Source organism: Balaenoptera borealis (assembly GCF_965194805.1).
Source record: "Balaenoptera borealis genome assembly, chromosome: 3".
Lineage (NCBI taxonomy): Eukaryota > Metazoa > Chordata > Mammalia > Artiodactyla > Balaenopteridae > Balaenoptera > Balaenoptera borealis.
Window position 1 is genome coordinate 176,520,607 of NC_138866.1, and position 20,145 is coordinate 176,540,751.

General features: G+C 45.0%; 1 protein-coding gene across 6 annotated transcripts in view; it reads right to left on the minus strand.

Moving 5' to 3' along the window:
- Nucleotides 1–689: 689 nt before the first annotated feature.
- The window catches only part of BEND7 (BEN domain containing 7), a 76,752-nt gene continuing 57,296 nt past the window's right edge, over nucleotides 690–20,145 (minus strand). The window contains exons 7-10 of one of the 6 annotated variants that reach the window (XR_014242625.1): nucleotides 14,962–15,081; nucleotides 6,630–6,683; nucleotides 4,612–4,936; nucleotides 690–4,563 (exon numbers count right to left, since the gene is read on the minus strand). Coding sequence is in view for 4 of the 6 variants with exons in the window: in XM_082385517.1 (XP_082241643.1) it covers nucleotides 2,980–3,041; nucleotides 6,630–6,683; nucleotides 14,962–15,081 (236 nt within the window). In the remaining 2 variants the exon portion in view is untranslated. The other 5 variants (XR_014242626.1, XM_082385519.1, XM_082385520.1 and 2 more) reach the window with 5 other exon arrangements.

Here is a 20,145-nt window from a genome sequence, read left to right on the forward strand (position 1 = left end):
GTGGAAGACTCTAGCTGGCAGTAGTTTAGATTTTCTCTCTTTGCAAGCAGTTCACCCTGTCACCTTCCCTCCTGCAATCCGGCTGCTTTCTTACCCGCGACTACTGCCCTCCTCCCAGCTGTGGACTAGCTCAGCGCCAATGCCTCCACATGAGGGCCCAAGAACCAGACCCCGAACCAAAGCCCCGACAGTGCTGGCGGGCCAGCCCTGGGTGCCTTTGGAGGCAGGAGGGGGCAAGTCCCCATGAGGAGTAGCGCCCCCCTGTGTTCAGAGAGGAGAATAAAGCAATTAGGTTTGAACAGCCACTTTGCGTTAGAGAAGATGGATTTGTCCTTCTGATGTGTTGTTTCCATAGAAGCAGGGCTTAACCGTTTAAGTGAGGCTTATGAAGCTACCTAATTCAGTTAAAATTAGGCTTCAAGCAGATCACTACTTACTGCTCAAGTGTTACTGTGGGACCTGCCGCTGATCTAACTGCCAGGCGGAGCCTGTGACTTAATGCATTCCGAGACACTCTTTCTGGTGGCAATCTGGTTCGTTCGTTTATTTTTAAAAATTAACTTCATACGGAGAGAAAACTTTCTGCATATGATCACCAGAGTACTAATAAATACCTTTTAATTAATGGCTAGCATTGGCTCCCCTTCATAAACGCAGGAGGGCTGGCACACAGGCAGGAGACAGGCGCATTCAATTAAAGTAATTTATTGTATTCTTCCAGAACAGACATAAAGGGCGTCTTGGGAATTGATATCACAGCACGTGTTATACACCATTTTCACAACCAGCCTTGTGTTGAATTTTTTTTAAAGAACATAGTAATCTTAAAAAAATCTAAATATTTACATATTAATAAAACATATATACAGAAGATTGAGACCTTATCCATAGATATGGAATAATTCTTTTTTTTTTTTTGCTAAGAAAGCCTATAAAAAGGATTTCTGAATAAAGTCTGAACAGTAGTCGCAGTTAAGTAAACACAGTTTTAATTTATAAAATATGATTTTACGGTTGCAGTTTTATGCCGTGTATTTCCAATCTGTGAATCCATTGCACATATTCGAGAGCCCAACAATCCCCAGCCACCCCTCAGGTAGTGAAAAATTCAAGCTCTCGCCCAGTCTTGGCAGGAAGTGCTTTGAAGGTTCATGGTGTATATTTAACAGATTCCACAGCTGTAAGGTAAATGTTTCTACTTTTATTTGCCATGTATTCATCTTACTGTAACAGAGTTGAAAGGTCACTAATTAATCTTTTCAATTCCCTTGAGAAAGACTTCCTTCTGAGAGGCAGAAGACAAATTTTAAAACATATCTTGCAGAAAAACAAAAGCCTGGGTTCACGGTACTTCATTAGACTCCTTGATGAACAGAGAGGCTGGTGTCAGGGAAGGGTTACTAACTGGCCTGAAATCGAAAAGGCTAGCTAAGCCTGTGATGGAAACCATTGATCTGAACCTTCCTTGGGGCTCCGAAAAGAGGATAAAAGACACACGTGTATGAGATGTAGCTGTCTAGCAGGTGGATTGATTCCATAAGCCACGCCTAGACCAGCTTTGTCACATCACAGGAATGCCTCCTATGGTCTTGGGTTGATTAGCTGGTCTTTAGTGGGTACTGACTCCCCCTAGAGCCCCCCTCCTAGCCCAGGGTTAGCCGCCCCGAGTGACGTGATGGCACAGGTACCTGGGATGGGGTAGTAAGGAACTGAGGTTCCCGGCTTGGCCAGCGCATTGATGGCTTGTTTCCCGGCACTGGGCAGCCGTGATCCTCATTTCTCCTTAGCCGCCTCACCGCAGACCGCGGGAGGGGGACTAATGGTAACTCTGAGCTCTTACACTCTCCGATTCGATAAAATAAGTGCTAGGGACATGTGTTAAATGGTAGCACAGCATTTCCCCTCCCCACGCCCCGGGGGTTCGGTGTTTCTACTGCCCAAATTTCTTTCAAGCCAACTTTTGGCCTTTGGGTCAAGTGCCAAAGATTCACGGTAATTTGCTTTATACAATAAATGAAGTGTAAAAAATGCAATGCCTCCAAATAAACAGGTATTTTAAGCTCACCACCTTACTAGAGAAAGGAATCTGGAGGCAAATATCTCTGTGAAACAAATACCCACATGCCAAAAATATTTCTTTAAAATGAATCCACATTTTCACTTGTTGGTTTTATATAAAGTGGGGGGGGGCAAGTGTACCAGAACCACGTGAAGTATGTAAGATTAAGCACATCTGTGGCCAGTTGCCACGTGATGCCACAACCCCTGGATCACTCAGTTAAAACCATCTGTTAAAACAGTTGTCAGGTGTCATGTGGATAGCTGGTTACTTTGTTTCTCACCTTTTAATTAGTTATTTTGTCTCTGTGTCGACACAACCTACATGAAAGATTTTTCTTTCCTAAGAATTTACGTATCGTTCGCACTTATCAGTGACAAATGATTATTCTGGGGAGATATGATGCCACAAATGATTTCATCTAATAGATCAGAGCTGTCCTGTCTCCCAAAACAACTTTTCCATCTTCTAAGCTGGTGAAGATTCTAATTAAGTTTGGCCTTCAACACTGCTTCCTTGGTCCGGAAAGAGCCATTCTCCTGTATACTGCAACTAAGCAATTTACATTAAAATAAATACGCTTCAAAACTCTATACCATATTCACACTGAAAAAGAAAAAAAAAAAAAAAAACAGGGAAAATAAAACTGCTGCTTTTTCATGGACACTGAACCAACCCAGTGATATGCTGGACATTTAAAGGCTGAGAATTCAACTCTAAAGATGATTTTTAAAAATCTTAGACCAAATTGGAGGCTTGATTATCACACATTACAAAGAAAGAATATGAAAACTATTCAAACGTGACAGGTCAGCTTCACAGAACGCCCACACTTTGCAGTAACCTGAAATGCTAGTGGATCTTTGAGGAAATTCCAATGGAGGAGATACGTGCACTAAGCAGTGTCACTAAAGGAAAGTCTAGGCAGTGAAAGCTGTCTCTGTGTCTTCCGTGTTTTCTCTCCTGGTGTCAAATATATGACCTACAACAGAGACAAGAACGTGAAGGGGGGCCACTTCTCTAAGGAAGAGTTGTACGCTTTTCTATGACACGGCCAGACGCAGGACCTCATTGGTGAGGTGTCTGTTTCACCTCTAAATCAGTATTTTTTAGCCAAGGCTTTAGGTGTGCCAGGTGAGTAATTTTAGCCATTAGAAATCTGTAATGATGATTTTTACAGGAAAACCCATGAATGTGGGTTACTATTAGAGTATGTTCATTATCTATCATCCAGGAGTAGAAAATGGCTAAATAAAATATGATATGACCTGTAAGACGGAATATAGTGCAGCTATTAAAATAATGTGTATGGAGGTTTGTAATAAAATGGGAAACGCTTGTTAGGTGGTAAAACTAAACAGAACAAAACTTTAGGAAACAAAATTGGATGGATTTGACCTCCATTATATAAATTTTAAAAATATAGAGAAAAGTCTGGGAAAAAACACCCAACAATAATGGTTATCTCTGGGTGGTAAAAGTAATTTACATTTTCTTCCTTACACTTTTCTGTATTAATTTCTAAAAAGTGTGTAAAAGAATGCCAATTTATGACCAAACAATGCTAAGCCTAGGTGCGCTCCGTACTATTCTATTTCAAATCCAGAAGCCGCCTTTAAATGTTAGTACTGTTTCGATTTTATTCTCTGTTCTCTTTTTCCCCCAGAATTGTTCCCTTATGGTGGTTTTTCTCCTTTATCAGAGCTCTGTCTCCACCCCTGGGCCGTAGTAGCCTCTGCCTCTGGTCTGAGGGTGGGATTTGTTCACCAGCACCTATCTCAGTGCTGATTCCTGGCATCGCTCAAAAACACTTACTGACAGGGTTGAGGGGAAAGAAATTAAGAAAATATGTTTTTCCACTAGAAAAATCTGTATCCATTTTTGTTAAAACTAGACAAACAGAAGTTTGCTTAAGTGTTAACGGACTGAGATAAATGTCATCTGGCGCCTGACTGTAACCGTGGCCTGGTCGGTTCTGGTTCATAGAAACACTTGGGTATTTATCCCCCCGTCCCACCTCTTCCCAACACACATGAATTTGGAAGGAGAAAAAAGACCTTAACAAGGTAATAAAGGCACTGTTAAATCTTTAAAAAGGACCAACTGTTGCCAGCTCAGACAGACCAGATGAGGAAGGTCTGGCCAGTGAGTCTCCAATGCAGGGAGGAAGATGCATGGACAAGAAAGGTGGAATTCATCCCTCGGACAGTCTCATCAAGGAGACACGTAAGGAGGGAGGACTAGGTCGTGGTGCTGTGTGCAGAGAAGCCCCAGGCTGGGATTTTACGTGAGAGGCACTCCAGAGACATGCCAGTCTAATCAAGATTGTTTAATTCCATTACTGCAAAATTTGGGCACCAATCCGTGACTTCTCTTCCCCCTTTTCGAGGTGATAAGTGGTATTATTTATCATGCTGTTTAGTGATTTGTATCAGATATCTATCAGGAGTCTAGTGAAGAAACCTGCGGGAGGCGTCCTACTACTGTCCTCCTTAGGGCCTCTACTACTGTCCTCCTTAGGGCCTCTACTACTGTCCTCCTTAGGGCCTCACAGCCTTGGGTAGGGTCTTTTTGGGAAGAACCCGAGAGCTGAAGCTGCAGCGGACTTCAGGCTGACTTACGACAGACACGCTAACTGTGAAGACGGGGCGACACTGAGCGCTAACTGTGAAGACGGGCCGACACTGAGATGGAATCCTAAAGGGATTAGTACATCCATCACCTCTTAGGATCTTTAGGAAACATGCAGAGAAGGTGTGAGAAAGCTACGCGGTGGATTGGCTGGGAGTTGAGAGGCCTGGGCTCCGGCCAGGCCACCAACCAGCTGTGAGACCTTGAGAAAGTCATATAGTGTTTCTGGGCCTCAGGCTTTTTTACCTGTAAAATAAAAGGACTGGATAAAAAGAAGGGACGGGACTAGATGATCTCTAACATTCCTTCTTTCTCAGATTCCTTGAAATTCTTTTCGGTTCCATGAGGTGGTTCTACCATCCTGTGTTCAGTTTTCTCATCTGAAACATCTCTCTGCCTCCATCTTCAGACAGGAAAACTCAAAGGTATTATTTCAAGGGGAATGGTTTTCCAGTAATAATACTTCTTAAAAGCCCCCTGTGTCAGAGGGTGGCCAGGACGGGCAGTGCAAATGTCCTGGGGTCATGGGGGGCTGATGGGGGAGGAACCCTGGAAAGTACAACTAGAACAGCAAGGTGTTCCTCCAGGGGGCCTCCCGAAAGGGCACAGTTTCATCATTAGTAGCAGTGCTTCATGTCTCTACCTGCAGTGGGTGGTCAGAACGAGGCTAATCGGAGTTGTCTTGATACTCAGAGGAGCACAGGTTGGGAAGGAACAATAGAGATCATGCATTTCAGTTCTCTCGATTCATAAGTGTGGAAACATAGCCAAGCAAGAACCCCCCTTTCTGTAATTTCTATAATGACTGTATACAGTGAGAACGCGATAGAAGCAGCTTGCTCTTGCCCTCTGCAGTAATTTCGTTTATTTGTCCGTCGATCTGTTGCTTAGCTACTCGGTGACAGAGAAAGCACCGTATCATTTGCGTGTCCGAGTTTTCTGGCTGCTCTGAAGTTCACTAACGTACATCTCTGCTACACCGTGAACTCAGGGCAAGCGCTGTCTGTGAACAGGGGGCCTCGCAGAGTTCCTACACAGACTAACGACTCCTCTCATACTTGCTGGATCTAACTTAAGACTTACCACTCCAAATGGAGAGAAAGCACGGAGTTGAGCTTTTTCATTGACGGGGTTTTTTTGGGGGGTGGTGTGTGTGTCTGGGTTTGGTTGTTAGAGAACCTTAAGGTATTTTGAGGGAAGTGAATAAAGAGTCTTGAGACCAACTGAGGGGATAAGCTCTTTGTCACATGGCTCACTGATCAGACACCTGTCCCTCAGGCTCTCGGGCGAGAACCGATGCAGAGGGAGGAGCGCAGGGTCGGAAGGATTACTTGAGAGTCAAATAAGAAGAAGTCAGAATTAAGTCTATGGCTTAACCCTGCAGCAGATGCGGCAGTGAGATGGTGTATTCGGCTGATCGGGTTACAGCGTTAGGAATGTGCCACCCAGGCTAGATGGAACGGCACATTCAATCCCTCACTTAAGACACAGTATTCATCGGGTGCCCATTATAGGAAGAGCAATGACACGGCCTCTCAAAGCTTTTTGCGAGGGAGGTGAGGCCAGAACGCCTGTGAATTTCATCATAAAACGGATGATCCCTGATCTAAACAGAAATGTCATTTCGTGTTAAAATATTTTTTTTAATGTCCCAGGGCTTGGGGAGGCAAAACGTTGTGACACTAAGTTCTTAGGACTTGCTGTTCTGAGGTTATCAGGCAGATGAAACAGAATGTGAGAAAACTGCAGCTTTTCGTACTCAATGTGCAAAATCTCTCTGAATGCAGGGCATTGAGCTCCTCTGATTACTAGGGGTTGGGCCTCTTACAGAAGCAGTTTGCTCAAGCATCTGCATCTCTGATGTTAAAAACATTTTCAATGCAAATATTCTCACGTGCTGTATTTTCCAGCAGGTGATGAAAATGGAAATGTGTTTTACCTGTTGGGGGTAGAGAGACGCAGTCCAGCCGTTCATCACCGTCAGCTGCCTCTGCTGGTTACAAACATGAAACACAAATCTCATTAGTTTCAGGGAGCTCATTCATTCTGCCGAATAAGGTAATACAATTTAAAAACTCCAGCGTACATGACAGTTTTCACCTTTCTTTTCCCTTCTCAGCTTCAGCCAGTTCACATTAGAGATTTTAGTACCATGATTTAAATATTTTTGAAATGATGATATAAAATCCATCTTCCTCTATTAAAATTTTTTATATCTTAGGAACATTATTCTATCAGTCATTGATGATTTCAGTTCATTTTCGCTTATTTATATAGGCTTAAGTATGCACCCAGAATCTGGCGTGAATTGTTTAAATATGATCGTCGAAGGCATGGAGGTCAGTGAATTCCTATGGTAGAATTTTACTCGTCATCCTCAGAACCATTCTAGTGGGGCAGGCTTAGGACAGCTTGGGAACGAAACTTTCTTTGGAGATGACTGGAAATTCAATCTAAAATCGGCATTAATTTAGTCATGAATAAAATCAGAAGGAGTAAGCGTTTCTTCAAATGATTTGTCCCTTCTGTGCTTTAAAATGCAAAACTTTGCTCATCTCTGATATATTTCAATCTCCTGAAGAGTTTCCCAAAGGTAGATCCTTCCGTCACAGAAAACCTTCCAGCAAGTACAAAAAAGAAGGTGCCCGTACATTTCCTGATAAGTGTTGGGCTTGTCAGTTTCCCCAACGTGCTGTGGACAGGCCAGAACATTCCACGGCTGCTGGGATAATTCTGGCCCTGCTCCCTCTGTCCCAGGGCTGCCGCCCCCTTGTAAGTTTCCTGGACGTGTGCCCGTGAGGCCAGTCAGGTGAGGGCTGCCCCGTGTAACACGTTGTAATGCTGAGTTGCTGGGAAGCAAACTAATGGTATGTTCTTGTTTTGACTGCCATGGCTTTAAACACAATCAGGGTTCAGAGATGGATGGAGACGTTCAGAGATTTCCCCTGGTTCACCCCTCCACCATCCTGCCCTCAGACTGCCACACGCTGGCCGCGGTGAAAGACCCTTCGCCCCTCACCTGCTAAATCCACCACAAAAACACCGAGACAGAGTCGTCAAGACGAGTTTTGGCTGGAGAGGAGCAGTAGCCATGACCCAGCAATCCCACTCCTGGGCATATACCCAGAGAAAACCATAACTCAAAAAGACACACGCACCCCAACGTTCACTGCAGCACTATTTACAATAGCCAGGACATGGAAGCAACCTAAATGCCCATCGACAGACGAATGGATAAAGAAGATGTGGCACATATATACAATGGAATATTACTCAGCCATAAAAAGGAACGAAATTGGGCCATTTGTAGAGATGTGGATGGACCTAGAGACTGTCATACAGAGTGAAGTAAGTCAGAAAGAGAAAAACAAATATCGCATATTAACGCATATAGGTGGAATCTAGAAAAATGGTACAGATGAACCGGTTTGCAAGGCGGAAATAGAGACACAGATGTAGAGAACAAACAGTACGAATTGGGAGATTGGGATTGACATATACACACTAGTATGTATAAAATAGATAACTAATAAGAACCTGCTGTATAAAAAAAATAAAATTCAAAAAAAAAAGAGCAGCAACCACTAAAAATTATGTTGTAGATGAATGTTTAATACTGCACAAAACATTCCAGTCAAGCGATGGGATAAATGGTAAGATTAGAATTCTATAAATAGGTTTATGGACAAAACACAGGACATACTAAAATGTTAACAGTGTTTCTCTCTGGATGAAAAGCTTATGGGTATTTAAAATTTTGTTCTTTGAGTTTTAAATTTTTTCTTATATATTTAAAAAATAACAAACATGTTATTTTTATATTTAGAAGGTATTATTCTCTTCTGATTGGCTTAAGTGAACTTGAATAGGAAGATGAAGTACACGGTAGTTCTTTCATTGTCTGGGATTTTTTTTTTTTTCCCACTGTTCAAGGTTTATTTATTGTTTTAGTTGGTATAACACTTAGGTAGCTGGCTGCATTATTTCCGTTGATTTTTCTTTTTTACATCACATGGCAACGTACACTATTCTGATACATATAGTACATAAAATAAGATTCTTTAGAACAGTTATGCACAAGACATGCAATACTGGATTTATCATCAATCCCAGGATGTGATTAATTGGAGAAAAAAAAGTTGGACTAGGCATCTTGGCTAAAGGAACCAGAAGATTTAAAAGATTCTTCAGTAATAATAATAATAATAGCTATGATAGGCATCACCATTTACTGAATACCACCTACTGAGCAGTTATTATATGCATTGTGTCAGCTAACCCTTGGCAACCCCTACAAGGCAGGTCTATCTTATGCCCATTTTAAGAAATGAGGCAACGGAGACAAACAGACGTTAAGACGTACCAAGGGTTTGACTCAGGTTAATGCCTGGGCTTGACCTCTTCGCTATGAATAGTCCAAATATAAATCACATGCATCACTATAACCTACAATTGTAAAACTTCAAGTTTTAGTTCATTTGACACTTTAGTAACTTTCTCTACCTTCCATGAAAAGCGGCCTTTCATTTAGTGATGACAAAAATCAGTTCTGGGTGTAAGTTGATCTTCCCTTTGTAATTCAGCTCTCCTCGCTTTAAAAAAACAGGCCTGTGCAATTATGTGCTTTACTAAGAACCAAACATACACAACCCCAAATCTGTAAAGGGTTATGTATAAATGAGTAGCTGCCCGCTGCACAAACAGGGCCAAGTGTTGCGGATGAAGAACACGACTGTTAACTTAAATTTGATTATAACATCTGTCTGTAACAACAAGCTCACAATCTTTCTTCTCTGGTGACAGGCAAGTTGTGAAATTTGGGAAAGATTAAGCAAGTCCAATAAAAATTTAATAGCAGCGACAGCTTTACTCTTAGATCCAACACAAATAAAAAAATTGCAATTTTTGCGCTGAGGAAATGATCTAATGAAAATAATAAAAATCCACACCAGAAAAGGAATCATTCCAGTTATCGAAAAAAATTTATTACATGTGATGAGAGCCCCAAATGAATTTCTATTTGGATTCGCAGAACAACCTTTCACATCTGTGAGGGGCACTTCCTTTTTCTGGAGGCTTCGCGGGCTGCCTTTAGCAGTGAATTGATTACTTGCCCAGGTAGAGTCTGTACCTTATTCCAGGAAGTGAGCCAGATATGATAAATAAGACTGAAGCTGTAGAATATCCACGAGATGCTGTATTGTCATTTAGACCGAAAAGGAGACAAAAAAAGAGCAAGCAATAGCACCGACCCTGGCCCCTCAGTTCTCATCGGCATGACGACAGCAATGCACGGGGCTCCAGTTCCAGTTTGCTGGGATCTCACTTCTGTGCCGCTTGGGGAGAATGAGGTGGGACAGGATTTGACAAAACTGGGAGACAAAGCCTATTTGGCAGGTCACTGTGGATGTGCTGTCATCTTGCTCTTGTGTGGTCTGTGCGTCAGGGTTAGTTTTGTCCTTCAGCCACCTTGCCCTTCTCAGACGCTAATGGAACCTGCTGGACAGGCTGGGGAAACCTGCCAAGGTGCCAACCACAACTCTCTAGGCAGAGAATCTAAACCCAGTGTCAGAGTGGAAGCATCCTCACTCAAATGAGACGACGACTCCGGAACAGGGTAGACGATCATCTGAGTGGGTGAGATGCTCCACAGGGGGCGGGGGGAGACTGCACCCCATTCTGTACCAACAGGCACACGAATTACTAATCCAAACCCTGCGATGGTTAAGAAGCGTGTTCACTGGCCAGTCTATCTGGGGGAAAGAGAGGCAGGAACGTGGAGGAAGGTCCCCACTGTGTGCATGTGTACGCTGTGGGGAAGGGAGTGGAGACCAGAACTTGTAATAATAACTGGTCTCAGCATCTGACAACAGAAAAAAAAGGTGTGTTTATGTATAAAATACATACAGGAGGGGAACAACATTGCAGCAGAACTTGCTCTTCTGGTCACGTGGCCTCTGGCAGCAGAGCTGCTCCCGTGTCTCTGAGTGCAGCCTTCTCCAATGTACTCAGTATACGCCCAGCGCTCCACTCCCCACGTATATGTCCTCCACCTTCGGAGGTGACTCTTCAAACGGAAACTTTTCAGCTCCTTTAGGGACTGTTAATCACTCTCCCCAGCTAGAGGCACAGGTTCTGGGACACCAAGCCCTCTTCCTGCTTCCTCTGGGTTGTCTCTGAAGCCCCTCAGTCAGTAACATCCGGATCCTGAATTTATACTGTCCTTTTCCCTCAAGCTCCCAAGGAGCTCCAAGCATTTCCCACGTCCTGCCACCACCCCCTGTGATGCAGGAAGAGGTCCTAGGTAGAGGAAGCAAGTGCAGATTTGCTAGAAGCTGGTGGCGCAGCTGGGGCCAAGGCGCGGGGACCACAGGGCAGCTGGTGGATGGATCCTGGCCACTCTGGCCCTTTGCCTTTCCTTCGGACTGAGTATTGCATTTCAGTCTCGTCACTATGACAAATCTTAGATCTCTCTGATACTGTATTTAGTGTCTTTGTTTTTTGGGTTTGACAACTTGCTCTGAAAAGCAACAGGTAGGTACAAGTTCTCACGTATTCAAAACCATCAGGATTGCTAATGCAGAACTTAGGCAACATAAGACCAACTTAATACTTAACTAGCAAGGACACGGCTCAGCTTATACTTGAAAATAAAGCTGAGAAGACACGCACCCAGCAGGACACCAGTGCTTACTTAAGGAGGGGTTACTCGCGGGGTGCTGTCTTTTGTAACACCTGTCAGTCAATCGCAAAAAGCGCTTTCCCTGGAGCCTGAAATCTAAGGGGGCAGAGTCACAAAGGGGCCTTTGTGAGGTGTCTCCAGGCAGAGGCAGGGGACCTTTAGCCTAAGAAGAGATAAGAGAGCCGCCGGCAGGACGGTGATCTTCCCAGGTGTTTCCCAGTTAAGCCACCCAGAGTGAGGTCTGGGCGCCTTGACCCGAGTCTCTGAACCTTTGGGGGAGCTGGGAGAAGGGGCGATCAGGAGTGAAGTAAGAGGCCTCAGGAGACGGGGACAGAGAAGTGAGAGAAAGGGACTGAGGACGAAGGACGGGGCACCCAGGGATGGCCAGGCGAGTGGCCGCAGGCCTACCCAGCACGTGGCCTCCCCGTGGGTTCTGGGGGTGGGGGATGAGGAAGCCTCTGAACCTCCAGTCAGGAACTGATGGAATATTCTCCGGGATCTCCCGGGACCGCGATGAGCTAAGACCTTTTTGCTGTGGAGAGCTGTCCCTTCATTCCCATTCACTGGTCCATTCAACAAATATCCGGGCGTGTCCACGCTGTGTCACACAGTGTTCTCAACACTTAGGACAGAAACATGCAGCCTCTGCTCCTGAGGATCTCGTGGAGGAAACAGGTGTGTCCCTGTCACTATTCAGGTGGCAGAAGATCAAAGTGCCGAGGCCGCCTGTGAGGCCTCCTGGAGAAAGTAGCCTCTGAGATGCTTCGCGCTTCCAGGCGGAGGGGAAGCCTGGGTGTGGGAGGCCCACCGACTTCAGACGGGGCGGGGCGGGGCAGGGTCCGCTGTGGCCCAGGGGCGCACCGGGTGATGGCAGGAGGTGAGGCGGCGCTAGGCCGTGAAGGACCGTGTGCGCCGTGCTGGGGGGATGTAGGAGGGCTTTTATCTGGGCAGACAGGAAGCCAGAAGTATTTAATCTGGGGCGGGAGGGGCATGACCGGACCTCATTAGCAGAGGCTCAGGGAGTGGAGCCTCGGGTCCCAGGATGTGGCCGAGCCTGGAGCTGCACACTGGAGAGCCCCCGATGATGGGACAGTGCAAGTCACGTGGGAGGACGCACAACGAGAACGAGAAGAAGCACCAAAGAGGGAAACCAGGACCCGGGTTTAGGAGGCGGGCAGAAGAGAAAGAGGTGGGGAAGGAGACCCAAGGCACTGACAGGGAACTTGGAGGAGAAACAAAGAGAATGAAATCACAGAGCCTGGAGGAAGAGAGTTTCAAGAAGGATGCGATTCGGAAGGGTAAAAATCAATACGGAGGTCAAGTCTGAGTGTCAGTATAAACAAGTGAAATCTGATGATCCGGACGCAAACGCGGCAAAGGTTCACGTACGTAGAGGAGTGAGGTCAGGGGCAAAATGCCCTGGATGCTAAACTGAACTGGGTGGGGAGGCGGACTCAGGGAACGCAGGCCCTTTTGGAAGAAATCTGACCAACGATGTCGGGAGGAGAAAGGAACTGCTGTGTTTTGGTTTTGGTTAGCAAAGGGAAGGAGGATAAGGTCGTGGGCATTTTTTGAGCATTATTACGTGTCCGCTCTCTATCGGTGGCAATACTTGCATTATCTAATTTTAACTCTGAAAACACCCCGAGCTAGGTATCAGCCTCGTTATATAAATGGAGAACCCGAGGCTCAGAGAGGTTGAGAAATTGGTCCAGGTTCCCAGGAAATTGTAAATGGCAGATCAGAGCCAGGAAAGCAGACCTCTTCTCTCCACTGCACCACGCTGTGTTTATTTGCGATGATTTGGGGATGCAGGAGAAGACACCAGTGAAAACTGGGAGACGGAGGAGGAGGATGAGGGCCTGATTTACTGCCCAAGCCTGAAAGACTTTGAGAGTGAAAGGGGCGTCACTGACAATCATGCTGGGACACAGGAGCAAAGCAGCTGCCCCAGCACAGCAGGCTGGCCGGTCCCCTGACCGAGCACACGACGTGGGGCTGCCTCAGTGACCTCCATGCCGGCAAGCATGGCTGTGCACAAAGACATCTTCCGAGGGGTGCACTAGCTTCACTGATACAGACGTTGATGTACCACCCGCGCCTGGAGCCTCAGGACAGCTCTGAGGCAGGCTGTACCTCTATGTCCACTTCGTGATGGGGACCCGAGATGAGAAGTATTGAGTGACTTGTCCAAGGTCCAGAGCTGGTGAAGAGCGGACATGAGCCTTGGAAACCAGATCTACGGACTCTGACGTGACTTGTTACCTAATGCAATAATCCATTTGGTTACCCATTAAAAATATTAGTAGTCCGTTGCTCCTTATAAAAAGAGCATCAGTTAAGTGTAAAAGAAGTCAAAAGGTTAAAAAAGGAGGGAGGGAAGATTTTTAATAAAAAAAAAAGCTCATCCAGTTATAGCTGGATAGTTTAGCGTCTTGCTAGCTACTTTTATAGAACTGTCAGGTTTTTCACGCTGAAAAACCACGCGGTCCCTCGGTGCCCTGTGTCTTGTCGAGCCCGGAGCTCTCCTCCCTGGGGCTGGTGGCTGCGCTCCTCGGCAGGCTTGGTCACGGTTACTTCTACTCACAGTGAAAGTTCAAGTAAGAGGCTGTGTTACAGTCTCACGAGTTTGTACTGCTGTTCTATGGACCCCCAAAGCGTGACATTCAAGCATCTAAATCCTGTCTCCGAAACTCTCACACCACAGCTACAGAAGCACAGAAGGCTCTTAGCAGGCCAGGGGGCCTGAGGTTTGATCGGTTGTTTTTTGTTTTCTTTTTTAAAAATAATATCTAGAGGCTTGTGGCCTCCTAGGGATGATTATTCTTACATAATGGCAGAAAACTGACCTCAAAAGGATTCTTCATTGGTAAATTTTCCCACTGTCACTTTGGGGAGAATGAGATTTCAAATGACCAACTTTAAATAGTCATAATTCAACTGGTGTTCACCTTTCCTGGAAGAATGATCCCAGAACCACCAAGCCCAGATTGAAAGAAAAAAAAGAAAAAAGTAAATATCTGACTTAAAAATCCCTTTCTATTTTACATGGTGTTTCTGGTAAGATGATTATTGTGTGTGTGTGAGTGAGTGTGTGTGTGTGTGTGTGTATTTTAATTTATAATTTATTTTATTCACTTAGTACAATAAGAACACCTTTCCATGCAATTAAATATATTTCTACAGAATCTTCTTTTTTTGTGTGTGTGGTTTTTTTTTTACCTTAAGCAACTAGTACTTTTTATGAAGTCATGCAGATCCAAACAAATAAAAATCAATAGGCAATAGAAACAAATCACAAAAGAGAGACCTCATTTCATACATAAGACCACCAGTGAGATTAGCAATCTTTTTCATTTGTACTATTTAAAGTAAATGGCCTGACATAATTTTCACTGTTTAATCTTAAGGTGAATTTCAAAATCATTTGACTAAGATTTTAAGATACAAAACCAAAGCACATTATATAAAGCTTCTCCTTTAAAAGACAAAAGACAATGAAGTATCTGAGGGCGAAGAATTGTACTTTGTATCATCTAAAAATTCGATAAAGCGCTTCTGCAATTATTTTCTTGCAGCTTATTCATACCTGAGCCTCTTTTTAACCTTCTTCTGGCCAGTTTGATTTGATCCTGTAGAATCTGAACCCAGTCTCTTGGGCCAGGAAGTTTATCCACGTGATTAGCAGTGCAGTATTTTTCTGTGAAGACTGAAAGAAAATGTGAAATATTGTTAAATATTTTAACAAAGAAAATATGCAGATCTGAAAAAAGAACATAACCCCAAGAAGGAAAAAAAAAAAAGAGTGTACTTCTAAAAGATGTCAGTTCTGCAGTGGATAGTCTCAAAATCCATACGGCATTCCTTTGGTGAAGATGGAGCTTGGCAGGGCCCATCTTACATACCATGTCCTGTGCTTCCAAATGAAACCGGTTACAGATATTAAGTAGTTCTACGGAAACTACTCTTTCTAATTGCTCCACGTCCATGTGTATGTGTCTTACGGGCAGAGGAGAAAATGCTCCCTAGGGGTCCATTGGCCCCATGACAGAATTCTGCAAGTGTATCCACATATTTCACTTTTCTGTTAACCCAAAATCAAATGGAAAATTACACAAGAAGATGATACTCTCGTGGTGATTCCTGCTAGGTCAATCGGCACTCAACATAGAGGCAGTGCAGGTGGGTGTTAGTGAAAGCTCCAATCCTGCTTTGGGTCAACCTCTTGCATCCTGTACTAGCAGCTCCTGGGAAAGACCTCCCTAGTAAGCACAAAGGAAACTCTGGAGTCACGTGCCATGACAGTTATCTTAGTAAAGCCGCACAGCGTGTGATGGTGCACGCAGCACCGGGGTTGGCATTTCTGCCTCACACATCGTTCCTGAGCACTTTTCAACCTGCTCCCCTCAAGGTCAAGGCCTGCTATGTGGTCACGTCACACTGCCTCCTTGGTATTTAAAACATCGATAATTTTAACATTTTAAAGGTTTCTTTTAAAAAGAAAGGACAGAGGAAAATGTTGACAGATTCAACTACATAAAACTGTAAAATTTCTATTGAATAAAAAATAAACACTTCATTTGAATGAGCAGAGCTAGTTGCACTAAATCTACCATGATAGGAAGACCTCATCCCAAACGAAAGAGCAACTTCAAGCCTCCACCGATAAATGGAAAAAGTACACTTAGCAAAAAAAACATTCAAATAATATGGAAGCCCCCAAGTTGCAAAACACTTTATACCTACTAAAGTAGAAAAACAATTAAGCTAATACTTAATATTGATAAAATTCTGTGGATCTGGCACATTCAAATATGACTGTTGGCATAAATTGGCAAAACCCTTTTGGGAAATAAGATGGTTCTATATAATGAGAGACATAAAACTGTTCTTCCTTGGGACTGGTAATCCTATTCCTAGAAATTTATCCTAAGGAAATAGTAATATGAAAGAAGGGGCAAGAGTCATAAACAGTCGTCCCCTGGACTCTGTGGGGCATGGGTTCCAGGACCCCCATGGTACCAAAATCCGCGGATGCTCAAGTTCCATATATACAAGGTGTATTATATGCATACAACCTATCCACATCCTCCTGTGTACTTTGAATCATTTCTGGATGACTTATTATACCTAATACCATGTAAATGCTATGTCAATAGGCGCCTGCACTTGGTAAATTTAAGTGTTGCTTTTGGGAACTTCCTGGAATTCTTTTTCAAATATTTTTGATTGGCAGCTGGTTGAACCTACAGGGGCAGAGCCTGTGGATCCGAGGGGCCGAGTGTACAAACATCAGCAATCCAGTTGTGCAGGAAGAGATGCAGGGCAGCAAGGGGCGGGCAGATGTGAGGGGGTGGGAGCAGGGGAGGCCTTTCAGGGATCGACACAATCACGGGAATCGGGGCCAGTGCCAGCGAAGACGAAGGGGTGACGGGAACAGATCAGGAACTGGCATTTCTGGAGAATCCCATGACCCGGTGAATACAGGAGGAAGGTGTGTGAGGGGAGCTGCGAGATGCATCAGGTGTGGTTTGGAACACGTTGAGTTTGGGGTTTTTTGCGGAGTCCCCACGTGGGGACAGCTGGCGGGTATTTCAACACAGAAGCCTTTGGTTCAGGGAAGGGGTCCTGGAGGAAGATGCAGGTTCGAGGGGGCACAAACGTATATGTGGTCATTAAACCGACAAGAGGAAAAACAGGGACCAGGGAGAAGCTTGCGAGTGAACAGAGCACTGGCCAAGCACAGAGCAGAGAGAACCCCCGGGGCTGAAAGGAGGTTGAGGCACGGAGTCCAGGAAGGAGCCGGGAAGCGTGGTCTCGTGCAGGCAGAAGTGGTGTGAATATCACCAAGAGGAGGGACCCACAGTCCCGAGTGCAGACAGACAAAGGGCCAGGAAAGAGGTGAGGAGAGGGTCCCTGGAGGCCGTCATCAAGGGCGTGGGGAGGGTGGCCACAGATGACACTCTCCAAACACCAGGCCTGGCGGTGGGCTTGGGGGGAGGAAGGGGGGGGGAAGGCTGGGGATGGGGGAGGCGGCCCGCACTGTGGCCAGTGGGGATCCAGGGAGGAGGCGGGAACAGTCTAAGGAACCATGTACCAGAGGAACTGGGGGGGGGGGGTCGGCATTCAGGAGAGGGATGGGGGGTTACCCTCGGCCGGGACCAGGAGGAAAATTTCCTCTGAACCCAGAGGAGGGGAAGACAGGGGTGGACTTAGAAGGGGTCCAGGTGGGTCATCATCGCTCCTGACGCCTCAATGAACTCAATGGTGAAGGGCGTGGAGAGTGCGGGAACGTCTGGAGTTGCCCAGAGGAGAACAGGAACGGGAAGGCAGCAGATGAGGGCGCAGGACGTCGAGAAGGAGCGGGGCTGTGTGCCTATGGCGGCAGCGGCCATAGGGCAGGTGTTTTCTCCAGGGCACCTGGCAGCTCCTCGTCTGGGGTGGAGACACCCGATGTGAGGGCTGGTGTAGGGTTAGGAGTTTGCCGGACAGGTTTGGCAGAAGGACAGGATATAAAGCATTGAAGATGGTGGTGAAGATGCCCCCTGGAATGAAATTACAGCTTTCTTCACCCACCCTTCCTTTCCACCCGTATCTGGGAAGCACGTGAAGCCAGAAAATGGCTTAGACTTGGGCAAATCTGTGGAGACCAGGGAATGGATATATCATTGGGGCTGACAAGGAGATGCCGGGGAAAAGGGGCAACTGAGAGTATAATGGTGGAGCATCAAATGTTGGCAGCGAGCAGGACGTGTGGTCAACGGTGTGGGGTTCAAGTGTAGTGGAGATGAAAGCCAGTGTGGACGAGGTCTGGGCAATCTAGCTAGGGGGTCACAGGGATCTCTCATGTGGATGGTGAAGTTATCCAAGATGGCAGCAGGACCTGGGAGTGAGAGGAAGGAAGATGCAGAGCTGTGCTGATGGAAAGGCGCCATCCTAGCCCCAGCTGAGAAGAGGAGGAGAGACGAGGAGGAGGGAGAATTAAGGTCCAGGGAGAATATCAACCAGGCTGCCCGATCTATGATACATGGGGCATGCAAGTAAGCATGCAGAGGGGACAGCATCCCTGGGGTAGGGGTGCTTCTGAATCCCCTGTACCAGATTATAGACAAGGGTCTTCGGGGGTCTTCGTTTATTTTGTCTCCCTAAAAGCACCTACTGCAGTGCCCTGGACTAAGAACTCCATAAACATTTGAAGAATAAACAAACATATTTTCTACTTTTGTTTCTAATGGAAGTAAATACAATAGCTCAGATATTTAGGCTAATGGGGGAGAAAGGCCTATCTGAATTAGTAGGAAGTCTTAATAGCATATATTTAAAGAAACAAGGTTTTATTACATTCAAATGCCCACAATGACACTTCTTAATCAGAGGGTTGCCGAAAAGTTCTTGAAATCATGTTTTAACGAACAAAAGGAAATATTTGTATTTGGCACCCTATTCGATTATAGGAAAATGTATACCACAGAAATGATTGAATACACCGTCTTAACAAGTAAACATCTCCCTCCTTCCTTGTAATGTTATTTATGTAATTAATTTCCATAGCAACCCCTCTCTTCTTCGATTGGGAAATGCATGCATCCAAATTAGCCCACGTTAGGAAGTAGAGATTCGAAATTAACAAAACAGATTTGGATTATGCCAACATCAAAGTGATTCCCGGCAACCACGTGTGTCAACGACTAAGTTTAGGAGAAACAGAGGGAAGGTCTCCCACTGTGTAGGTGGCTTCCAAGCGGATCTTCCTCTTCATTTTAAGCTCAAGTATTCTGCTGCTCGTTCAAAAGGTGACAATTTTTGGTTATTTTTTTCTCCTTTCAGTGACAAGTTATCTGGTTTCAATCATAAGAACCCAGGGAAATCTCTGCCTCCTGGGTCTCCCTTTGCTTGCAAAGCATTGGGCTTTCCGAAAAATACCTCTACAAACAAATATTTCCATCGGGCATATTATTGACATTCTAGTTCATGGCTTACACTCAAAAGAAACTTTTAACTAGAATCTACCTACAGAGGACGAAATCCTATTCTTTCTGTTACATGCGCAGAGGAGTCCTGAGAACAGGGCCAAAGGACGGTCATTGTATTGATCTGAAAACACTCCATATGCTATGTGGATAGCGGTATCGGGTAAGCAGAACATATTTTTTGCTATGTGAATCTATAGCTAAAGGTCAAGCTATTATCCTGGTAATAGTTCCATTAGGAGTAATGATGTGAAAAGAGGTATGGCATTTCTGAGCTGGGTTTCCTACTATGTTAATAGTGGGTCATTAAGAATCAGAGTAGAACAATTTGCATGTATCCTTAGAATGCAGTAGGTCCTAAAAAGAAATTTCCCTCTTCTCCTGTTTTAATATATTAAGGGGAAGCAAGGGATAATATTAAACAAGTCCAAATAATCTGAACAAGTGGATTAAGCCCAACAATTAAACTAAATAAAAGAGTGGAATAATCTACTCTGCTTAACATACTCTGAGGTCCCAAGGCACAAAAAGTATGTGAAGTTACCAGGGAAATGACAAATGTTCAATTTGATCTGTACATGAATAAGGACTTTTCTCAGATGCTTGCATTCATTCGAGCCATGCCCTTTAACTGTGTATCAATAATGAATAAGCTAGTGGTGGCTGAGTGGATCCTTCCCTGGGAACCTGGCATCTAATATAATCATCAATGAACACGGCGGTGTGTAGCGTGTCTGAATGTGATGAGCTGGGAACAGAGCGGATCGGCTGTGTTCTCCAAACAGCTGTCTGTTAACACGATA